At 36.4% G+C, this 11,854-nt stretch overlaps 1 protein-coding gene across 2 annotated transcripts in view; it reads left to right on the plus strand.

The window, feature by feature from the left end:
- GRK4 (G protein-coupled receptor kinase 4) overlaps window positions 1-4,870 on the plus strand; it is a 32,635-nt gene extending 27,765 nt beyond the window's left edge. Inside the window, exons 12-16 of one of the 2 annotated variants that reach the window (XM_068679758.1) lie at window positions 12-220; window positions 1,110-1,247; window positions 1,857-1,994; window positions 2,892-3,014; window positions 4,649-4,870. In XM_068679758.1, the coding sequence (XP_068535859.1) occupies window positions 12-220; window positions 1,110-1,247; window positions 1,857-1,994; window positions 2,892-3,014; window positions 4,649-4,702 (662 nt within the window). In that variant the 3' untranslated portion in view covers window positions 4,703-4,870. Of the gene's footprint in view, window positions 1-11; window positions 221-1,109; window positions 1,256-1,856; window positions 1,995-2,891; window positions 3,015-4,648 lie in introns of those variants that run through there. The other variant, XR_011095792.1, reaches the window with a different exon arrangement.
- The last annotated feature ends 6,984 nt before the right edge of the window (window positions 4,871-11,854 follow it).

An 11,854-nucleotide genomic window follows, 5' to 3' on the forward strand; every position in this document is an offset into this window, starting at 1 on the left:
TTGTTTTGTAGCTCCAGAAGTGCTCAAAAACGAAAAGTATACATTCAGTCCAGATTGGTGGGGTCTCGGGTGTTTGATTTATGAAATGATTGAAGGACAGTCGCCATTTAGGAAACATAAGGAAAGGGTCAAACGGGACGAGATTGACCGGAGAGTAAAGGAAGACCAAGAAACATATTCAGACAAGTTTTCTGAGGAGGCAAAATCCATCTGCAGGATGGTGGGTGAAGAGACATAGAGGTTTGAAAATTAAATTTCTAATCCTTTTAAGAGATGAACTGCTTTATTTTAAAGTCTTTTGTTGAAGAAGACTTGTATTTTGTATTTTTTTTTAAACTGGGTTAGTGTGGAATAAGAGCTCTTAAATCTTTCTCTGGTTCAGATGGACATTTCTGATGCTCTGTGAGTTGCTTGTTTATCAGACTTGGAGAATTCTGAACTTTTTTTTGAAGACAAAGGGAGACTGCGTAAATGGATTTCTCATTCATGTGAATGGAAAAATGTAACACTTCTTAGACCACACATGATTATGTGACAGAACACAATAACATCTTCAACTTTGATACTGCATGAGGAGAAATGGCAGAGTAGTATACTAGTTGCCTAAAAAGAGTCTGTACAAGACAGTAGCTTTTTTTTTTAATCTTTTGTGCTCTTAAATTTAGAAAGAAGCACACCTATGCAGAAAGCTTCAAAAATTTTCTTTTCTAGTATATGCAAAATGGTTAAATTACTTAACCCATTGGAAAAAAAAAAAAAAGTAAATCTGCATTTCCTGAAAGTAACATCAACTGCAAAAGCTATTCAACCTGGTATCAATTAAAAAACAATAATAATAATAAAATAAATAAATAAATACAAAAAAACTTTGGGTCTAATCTTAATTATCAGGATAATCAACAGTCTTTTTTTTGTTTTGCTTTGTTTTGTTTTTTGTCTCCTGAACATCTTTTTGCTCCTGTAATGTTGTAGTTTAGATTTCCAGTTCATTTTGATACCACAATAAGGTTCATCTTGTAAAAGCCCAAGTAAAAAAAGATACAGATTTTTGTCTTTAAATTTTGAGATAATATCACTAGATCAGCTTTTTTTTATTCATACCTTTGCAGTTACTTGCGAAAAATCCAGGTGAACGACTGGGCTGCACTGAAAATGGAGCTGCTGTTGTAAAACAACACCCTATTTTCAAGAATATTAACTTCAAGAGACTGGAAGCTAACATGTTGGAGCCTCCATTCTTGCCAGATGTAAGTAGGTGAGACAGATTTGATTAGTATCTAAAAAAGGCATGAACTGTCATAATTCTGTGTCAGTAATCATGTGAACTCCAGCGAAACCTTTAAAGTTATTTACATTGGCAGAAGAATGCCATTGTGTAGCTATTGATGGCTAGTTGTTTTGTGGCATTTTATCTGAGATTACCACTATTGTAAATTGTTTTCTGTGGCACTGTGGAACTTTGTAGCTGATTTCTTAGCCCTGAAAACTCTGCATTCCTGTATCAGATGCTGAATAAATAAAGATTAGCTTTGAGGAAATAACTCTGGAGTTGAAAGGAAGTGAACAGAGGACAAGTGAATTATGACAACCAGTAAGAAAGTCAGAGATGCTGCATCCTCTTTCTGTTTTCAGTATTCCTGTTGTGTTATTTGCAGGATGGACAGAACTTCTCAGGTGCATTATGATGAGATTATTTAAGTTTCTGCTTTTGCATTATCTGTATAGTGTAATTTGGTGATTAGCAATGTTAAAAAACAAAACGAAAGTGCAGATATTTCATGCCCTGCTCTGCTTGTCTAGGGGAGAAAAAAAAAAGAAAAAAATACTTAATGAAGCAATCTTGTCTTGTACTGCAGCCACGTGCCGTGTATTGTAAAGATGTTCTAGACATAGAGCAGTTCTCAACAGTAAAAGGAGTGAACCTGGATACTACAGATGATGACTTCTATTCCAAGTTTGTTACGGGTTGTGTCTCAATCCCTTGGCAAAATGAGGTATTGTATATTTCATAGAAGATTTTCTTTAGCACAGAAAATGTGAAGGTTCATTAAGGGATATAATCATGATATTAACTTCTGTGGAATATGAAGAAATTTTTCCATTAGACTTGTTTGCTTAGAGACTTTGGAAAAAGTTTTTTTCCCAAAACATTAATAAATTACTAAAAATGAAAGGACTGCCATAAATTTGCATAAGATAAAGTCTGGCATCTTGTCGTCATGCTTGTAGCCTACAGAACAGTATTCAGCATCAGTGTCACCATACCTTCCTTGTTCTTCTTCCATATGTTATGGAGTATTGCAGTTCATGCCCAAATGTCACTAGAGTATCCAAATGACGTAGTAATAGCAGGCTTACCTTTTCTAAGGTTTCAAAACAAACTATTCAGCATCAGTCAACTCAGACTTTCTGTTAAGGTTCTTTGCTCTGACAATGAGCAGTCTAGGATTCTGCATAGATCATTTCTCCTACTCAGTCATGTTTATTAATAAAGTTCAGTCCATGCCATAAAGGTATTCAATTTGTTAGGCTCAGTTGCTCTGAAATGAGCTGAACAGACAGAAAGAAAACCAAATATATAACAATACAGAAAGCAAATCCACCTCTTGTTCTAAAAACTGCTTATGGCATCATAGGCAGGAGAAGTGCCTTCCCAAAGTGAAGCATCACAGTGTTTACCTGCATATTGGTGGGGTTTTAGTTTTCTGGGTGGTCAAGGTGAGTGTAGACTTTGCCTTCCTTCATGTGGGTCTGCAAATGGTGTTTTGGTAGCAAGTAACTCCTAGGAGTACAGTCAAAGTAAATAGATGATAAATTGAATATGTTTGAGAGGCTTGTATGGATACTTAATTTATTAATTTATTACTTAATTTATTTCATGTCTTTCAAAGATGATTGAAACAGGATGCTTTGAAGATATTAATGCATTTGAAACTGATGGTACTGTGTCACCAGACAGAGAGAGGTCTCCTAAACCAAAGAGAGGCTTCTTTCACAGACTTTTTAGTGGAGAGGTAAGGGTATTTCTTTTCTTTGATAAAATTTCCAGTGAGACCTTAACATCTATTCACCTATAGCATTAAATAATCTGATAGGAAAAATAGTTTTTCTTTCAATACAGAGAGAAATGAAACCTGGCTTATTGTGGCTTTGCCCCCCACTGCATTTCAGAAACTATAGCAGTCTATAACTCCAGGAGTTTTTCCTCCCTCAGCGTTCTGTATTCCTCTAGTATCTGCTAGCTGTTGATTGTGGGGAAAAGGTAGTGTATGCTGCTAATAAATAACTGTCTTGTAGGACTTTTCTTTGTGAAGGTATTTACTCAAGTCTTGTTCCTTAACTATTCTGACAGCTTTTTGTAGAAGAGTAGGTGATTTGAGAGATAATTGAGGGCCCCCTGTGTAAAATCTTAAATAGAACTGGGTTATTTATTTAGAAGTGTGATCGGGCAGTGCAACTCATAGTACTTGCTCCTTTAGAATTACTTTAGAAAGGAGCAAGTACTCCCAACGAATCATTCAGGTTGGAACAGACCTCTAAGATCATCTAGTCCAACTTTTAACCTAGTACTGAATCATTCCAGTGTATTAAGCTAAGCAAAGATAACCCCTAAATGAATGAATGTGAAGAAGTGTTACGAAACAAACATTAAACTTCCTAAAATATTTTAATGCTATCACCAAAACAACAACATAAATGTTTACATAGCTTTTGATAATGCACAGCCTTTCATACAGACATGAATTCTCCTCTTTAATAAACATTTAGATGTACATGAATTGAATCCCCAAATGTTTACTATCTAAAAGATAGGACAGTGTGCTTGCTTATAGGCAGTGAGAAATAGGCTGTTTCTGAAGTTTTTCTGTAGATGTATTTCAGAATTCTGCTTGCTCAGTATGCCTGCACTTAGAGTGGAATTATTTTGAGAAGTATGAGTGTATTCCAGTAGACAACACTTCTTTAGAAACTACTTTTGCTTTCAAGCGGAAATGGAATTTTAAATTTGCTAGGAGCATATCAGTAAGTAGCCACAACAGGGCTGTGTATTAAAATTGCATGATGATGATTTTTGTCATCAGCTGGTAATTCACCCCTGTAAAATGGTACAATGCTAATGGCATGTATAATAGTACTGCCATTTCTAGTTCACCTTTCCAAATTCACTTCATCCACTTTCATTGTAAGAGAACAGAAGGAACAATTAAGTATAGAATCATAGAGTATCAGAGTTGGAAGGAACCCACAAGGATCGAGTCCAACTCACATAGCTAAAGTTAAAGCTTGTGTCTTACCTGTGGTCTTACCAAACTGAATCAGCAGGGTTTGTATTGTTCTTTGTACTGCGAGTCTTAAAAATACTAAAATATATGTTGAGAGCTCTTAAAGTAAAGACACTGCAGTTATTTGTCCTGTGAAGTTAAAAGAAGTACAGAACCTAAGGTTAAATGAAACTTTAATGACTTGAGCTTTGGGGCTGGGCTGTGGTTTCCTTTGATACTCCCAAAGCATTTAGTTAGTATGGAGCAAAATGTTCTGGAAACAGATCCAACCCCCTCCCTGCCACCCAGCCTTTGTGCCCCATAACACATACAAACCAACAACAGTGTTAGCTCTGCAGCTAAATTGTCTTTGTCTTTTCTTACAGGTCTGCTTTAAATCTGATTGCAGTGATGATGAACAGGAGTCCTCCAGACTTTAAATCATTTTACTGTCATCAGAAAGGATGAGCAAACTTTAAATGTTTTATATCTCTGTAGCAAAGTGTATTATATATATTTTTTATCTGAGTTCAAGAATTTTTGTACATTTGTACTTCATTTGTTTTAAGATGTATATTTTCACTAAAGCTTAATTGTACAAAAACCGAGTGCCATTTGAGTGAGTGTGTTTCTGTATGTATTTCATTTCTTTTTTATTTTTTTTTCTCCCCAGTGGAATGAATCTAGAAATACTAAAAGGATTTTCAAGCACAGAGATAATACCCATGGCATAAATTTAACTTGACTTTATGCTTCTGGTAAAACACTTCTTGTTCATTAGGACCTTTATTAGCTGTTTTTCTTAACAGCAACGTTACTGTACTGATAAATTTTGTAATTCTGTTGTTATCTGGCATCATGGCAGTGCTATAATTTAATGCATCTCTCAAGAAACTGCTAAGGAAAAAAAAAAGGAATTCAGTGCACCATGGCCAGCTATTATGAAATGCTCTTTACTTTTTAGATCTGATAATTGCCTTGGTCTGCACTTACTTTTTTATAGAATTCTGGGCATTTAGCTTAATCTTGTAACAAACTGTACGTACCCCGTTCTTTTCATTTCTACCTGTCTTATACATTCTCTCCATATGTTTACATGCAAGTAGACCTATGCCAAAATTTTTGTAATTTTTTAGTACTTTGCTCATACTGAAAGGATTTTTTTACCCGTGGAGACTCATTTTTATTTTTTCCTGCAAATGAAATTGTTTACAATTCCATGTAGGGTGTTATAGTTTTATAATGGGTTAAAAAGCAAAGCACAGGGTCTTCTTTAATACCTTATTCTCTGCTGATTACATTGTAATGTGCAATGTTGTAGCATTGACAGTAATCACTGCCACTGAGGGAAGGACAAGGTAGTGTTAAGTATAGACTTAAATTATGTAAATAATCTTTACTTATACCCTTTAAAAACTTACATATGAAACCTGCTTTTATGGTCACTTAACAGAGATGTGGAGCTGGTATTGGAGTTTTAGTTAAGATTACCTTTCGTTCATTGGTAAAACTGTTTCCATTCTCTTGGAAACTTGTCAAACATCCAGTCTTATGGGCTCTAAGTGTGACAGACTTTATTTAGTAAGGCTTTGTGTGAAGCATTTTATCTGTGTATGAGAATAAATTTAGGGAACACATCTTCTGTTTTCAAAATTTCAATTAGAGGATTGAAATCTAATGGAACGTTCTTGGAGTTGGAGATAGAATTTTTGCTATATACTATGTTCTATATTCTGAAGATTGTCTCCACTGAGCAGGCATTTTTTTCCTGTCTCTAGGGCTGTGACCAGGCTGCATATGTTTTATATGCACAGACCAACTGAATATATCTCTACCTCAACAGGTTTTTGCTTGTGATCCACTGACCCATTGGGAGAAACTTAAGCTACTTCTGAAAGGCTCTGATGATATATGTGGTAGTTAAGCCTATTGTCAGGTGTAAATTCACAGTATTTTGTCTCCAGTGGCAAATGTTTTAGTTTGTTACAATTTGAAATAAGTTGGAAAACCAGTGCTTTATGGAATTCTGCTGGGGTTGAGTTGGTGTCTATTTGGAATTATTCCTCTTGGATATCATCTCACAGAAATGCAGAATGACTCTTCTTTGGTGCATATTGAGAATGTCTCTTTTTTTGGTGCATGTTTCCTGATGTCTAAAATGGCACAGAGGACAGCAAAATGACTACCATGGGAAGTACAAAGAGAAATTGTCGGGAGGGGAGTTTGAATAAATTACTGGATGACAAATCTGATGCAACAGTGAAAGGATCAGAGACTTGACAAAAAGAAATGCCTACAGTAAGGGTGTTGGCTAGAACCATTATGTGTGAGACAGTGAGTTGCCGTGGTCTGACCTGACCCTCCTTATTATGTACCACAGAAAGACCTGACCCTCTTTATTATGTTCCGCAGTAATAGAAGAAATCTAATAAGATGGGAATGGAGAAATGGAGAAGTATCAAAAGTGTTTATAAATTCCTACCTAGTTGGGCTATTGATCATGTTTCTCTTATCAGCAGGCTTTATTTTTTAAGATCTTAGGTTTACTGTTTTGAGGCAAAGGTGATGGTATATTGACACTAGCCGTACGGAGTGACAGTCTGGATTTAATGCCTGCTTAGAGCAACTTGAAATCTGGTCAAGAATACCAAGGACACAAGCTGGGTAATTTTTATGAAGAAAATATAGGAATTAGCTTTAACAAATATAGGAAATCTGAAATTAAATTTAATGCGCATTTCAAACCTTCTTTTCATTTTGGAGAGAGGTGGATTTTAATTAAAAATAGGGCATGTGTGTGGGGAATCACTCCTGCATTTTGGAGTGCTGAGGCTTAACACTTATCCTCCAGGGATCTGTGAAGAAAAGAGACTAGATGAAGAGAAAAAGCAAATCATTCCTAAGAGCTGGTTCCTTCAATTATTTATACATCTGCTGTTCTGGACAAGGTACTCTGACCATGCAACGAAGTGGTTTTTTGTGTGTGTTTTCATGAAACTTTCAGTTCACAAGTTTTCCCTTGTGTTATGAATAATACCGCTGGTTGGTTGGTTTCTTTTTGAGGGTAACTACATGTTTGCAGGGTTAAGACCTAATTTTTTTTTTTTTCTTGCCTGTAGGGTCAAGATAGCATTTTTCAACCTAAAAGTTTGTTCCTTATGTCATTCAGTGTGTATGACCTTACTCTTTGCACAACTTACTAACCTTATGTAATAATAATAAATACATTAAAGCTGTTTCCATCTGTGCAAGTATCAAGGTATTAAAATATAATCAATTAGTAAAGACGTCCATGCATATGACTAAATATTGTCTACTGTGAATACCCTAATGAATTAGAAAGGACAAGAAAGTAAAAACAACATCATTCTCTTTATACGGTACATGGAGATTAAGATGTTATGCTGTGTAATCTAAGGCGATTAATATTGCTTAAATGTCTTTACTAGAGTATTATTAGCTTGGAGATTCATTTTGAAAGTGAAGAAAGGGATAAGGAGAAGGGAGAGCACATGGAAGTGAAATACTGTGGTTTGATAAATGTAATATGAAGTTTGCTCTTGATTTTTTGTAGGATGCAACTGAGACAAAAAGGGGAAAACAGCAGGCTGTGATTACTCACAATGTAGCCTTTTATTTCCACGAGGCTGTAATTAAAAAAAAAAAAAAAAAGTAATTCTGCCTTCATTACAGCTCCATGAATTCAGGTTCCAGATCCATGTTACAATGTTCTAATAGCAGTGAGACAATCCCACAGCCCAAGTGCTTTGTTCTATTGGTGCAAGATGTGGAAAGATCTATGAATTTGATGGAGTTATTTGTATGAGATAAATCTTTCTTTTCTGTGGCTTGTGTTTTGAAGCATTTGTGTATGTAAGTCTTAATGTCTGCTTGCGCATACCTCATCAATCTATATAGAGAGCTCGAAATTGAAACTGTGAAAACAAGGTACCAGGATCTTACTGGCTTTCTTAATGCTTTTAAATGTTGCAGCCAACAGAATAGAATCTTCATGCCTCAGGGTTGGTTTCTTTCTTTAAAAGAAATTGTCACCTTTTTTTCCTCATTGTTGTAGTGTTCATAATAAAGATGTTATAATCTAGAGCGGATACCAACAAAACAGTCTCAGCTGAAGAAAAGAGGACAAAAATAATTACTGTATAATCATAAATAGGAAAACTGTGGTGTGTCAATAACAAAGAGATAGTTAGTAGTATATCTTAGCCTATAAAAGATGTTGCATATTCAAATATTTAAAACAATATATCATGTTTTTAATTATAAAGCAATCTCAGAATAAAATTGTCTGATTTGAGAAATCAGTGAGAGAAGATATTAAAAACAACTAAAAATCCATTTTTGTACTGCACTTCAATTATTTTTCCAAGTATACAGATGTAAGAAATTTCTCATTGCCATTTGTACAAATGAAGGATACTAGTTCAGTTGCAAAATTCTGATTTATCTGCCGGCTCTGGTGAATTTTAATAAGTCAGAAAATATCTTTCAAAATTCTCAGACAAAATCTGATACAGATCATATTTGTAGTCATGATAAGCAAGAGATCTTATTTCACAGATGATTTGATATATTCAATTGTAACATGTTGATAAAATAAGTTAACGGAAATAATATTATTTACTATGGTTGACTACTTGATATTATACTAATTTAACATTGGAATTATCTCCTTCATTTTTGCATAGATTTTCAGAGAGTGCTTCTTTTCAAGACATGGTAAAAAGGGATTTTTTTTTTTTAAAAAGGAGAAGAATGTTAAACTAAATTTATGTTTCCTTTGATTTGAATTACCTGCTTGGCTCATTTTGGTGATGATGATGTCTCTTCTGCTGAGTGTACACTTATTTCATACTTGTTTTTATGGTGTAACTCAAGTTTTGCACATGGCACATAGGTAGCCTTTCTCTCATGTTCCACACGTGTCCAAAATACCAGAATTCTTTTCACGTGTAATGATGTTGACTGTTAAATGTGATGTGTTAGTTTCAGAGTCTCCAAACCACTGAATTGTTCTTGTATGAGCTGTTTTCCTGGATGTTCTATCACTGTTATACCTGAAATAAAAGCAAAACACTGCCGCACATATCAACCACAGGTATTATTGTCTAATGTGATTTATTCACCATGTCTATCATGGTAGCAGGGATATATAAAGGAAAAATTGTAATAAAGGAAAAATCTCAATTTGTTGAATTAGCAATGTGTTTTACGTGCTCTTAATTTTTTATTTTTTTTTATTTTTAACCAATGTATGAGTCTGCTGGATCCAGGAAAAAGTACCCTAGCTATATTATATTTGCTTAATTGATATCATATCTCTTGGTCTCAATTTTATTTTCTATGTTAATTTCAAACAGATTTGTGAGGATGGGCTACTTTACATTAACACATTTACTGTGGTAACATTACGATGTGGATGTAAGATCGGCCAGTAGTAGCTGTACCTCAACCTGTCATCAGCCTTATCATGCATGTTGAATTTTCCATTATTGCCAAAACAGACTAACAACTCTCCTTGAAAGAATTTATACCTTGGCATTAGTTGGATTTGTGTTTTACTTGTATCAAATACTTTTCAACAGTAAGCTGCTTGCGTTTTTAATGTTGTGCCCTATTTATGTAAAGACTTTCACTGTAATTTTATGACATGAGTTAATGGGCTAAGCATTTAATTGTTTTACAGATCTTCTTCAACTTAAGTGTCTGTAACAGTAATATAATCATGCTATTGGCACATTGCAGATTACCTGTGCATATGTTGAACTAAGCAGGCCAGTAGTCATGTGAAGTTTGGATTATGTGAGTAGAACCACAGACCTGCTGAATTGGGCTTGGAAACAGCTTAAGAGCAACTTCAGGACAGTGCAAAAAAATATTCTTAGCATGATCTTCTATTTGTTCTTAACCATTAAATGAAGAAGTAGCCTGTTACAGCCTATGCTCTTGGTAGCCTATGATTAGGAAACATTGGCAGCATTTGTGCCTTTCTTACAAACAAGGTAAAAGCATGTTTCATCTTTTTTCTCCTTGGAGTGGAGATGAATCCATCGTCATTCACTGAATTATAAATAACCTGTTAGGTATTGGCTGTTACTCCATTGAGACTGACTTTTTTTTTTTTTTTTTTTTTTCCCCGTTTGTAGTAACAATGGCTTTAGGAAAAACTCCCGTTCTGTAAGCCTTTCTGCTGCTTCTTGCCTTCTGCCAGCTGTACACAGCTTTGTTTTTGCCAGTGCAGCTGTTTGTGGGGCTATTTGATCAGTGACATGATCCATGTTTTTGTGAGTATCAGTACACTTAAATCGGGAGAGCCTCCTAATAAAGCACTTGCCAAAGAAACCCGCCTGACCAAAGAGCCCTTCCAGTCACCCCAGCTCCTGGATAAGGAGCCGTAGGGCAGATGCTGCCAACACGATCTGGGAAGAAAAGGAGAGCAAAGAGGAGTGCTTGTGGGCAGGCATTGCCTTTGCCTTTCTGCTGGTGAGTCAGCGACCCTTAGGGGACTGGTGCTCATCTTGATCTAAAGCTTCAAAACAATTTTGCAGAGGCTGACTTGGTCGGTGGCTTGTTTAATCTTTGATAAAAGCTTATGCTCTCTTTAATGTGCTTAAATTTAGTTCCCAGTGTGCAATTATTGCATGGTGCGTGCAACATTGGAGTTGCACGCTCATCTTTTTTCATGTGTCATTTGCCAAATAAAAAATTCATGATCATCCATATGTTCTAGAGAAAACTCTCTGCAAGCTTTATTATAAAATGATCAGGAAAATACTTGATTCTTTTTGCCTTAAAAGCTCCTGTTTTGTTAGACTTTTATAATGAAATGATGCCTTTTTAGGGCTCAAATTGCTTTCAGGAATAGATAGATTTACTTTCAGAGGAAAGCTACAAATGGTGCATCATTTATTTGCGTGCCAATAATTAACTGGCAGAGCAATGTTTCACTGAGCATGTGGCAGGAACGTGACCAGTAAGGCTGTTCAGTGTATTTCAGCTTTCACATTGACGCTGGAATCAGAGTTTTATGGGGGAGGTTGAAAACCTGTGCACAGGGGCTGGGGTTCTGGAGCTTTTTGGGGGTGTGTGGGAGCACTTGTTTTTTTTTTCTTTTTTTTTTTTTTTTTCCTAATGTCCCTGTCCAAGGGACTCAGTCACTTGAGTAGCCAGAGCCAGGAGCTGCTCTTGTTGGAATTACTGGAACCCATTTCATGCGTTTCTAAGGTGACAGCTGAAGTGCCAGCTCTTATCAGCTATCACTTAATGCCTTAATTAAATTTTCCTGTCAGAACGCTCGTGTGGAGGGCTTGGGCGTTGCGTGGGGCTCCTGAGGCGATTTGAAGAGGGCGGGCGCTAGGACCCAGGGGCCGCGGGGCGCTCCCGCCTTCAGCCGGAGGAGGCGGCTCCCTCCTTCCGATTGGACACGGCGCCTGTCACTCTTTCTCCTTCCCGGCTCCTCATTTGCCCGCAGATGAGGCAGGGGGCACTGTGCGCATGCGCGCGGCTCCCGGCCAGCTTAAAAAGCCTCGCCCCGAGGCGGGCGGGGCACAGCGGGCGGAGGGGGGAGGGGAGGG

This window comes from Anas acuta, chromosome 4 (genome assembly GCF_963932015.1).
Source record: "Anas acuta chromosome 4, bAnaAcu1.1, whole genome shotgun sequence".
Taxonomy (NCBI): domain Eukaryota; kingdom Metazoa; phylum Chordata; class Aves; order Anseriformes; family Anatidae; genus Anas; species Anas acuta.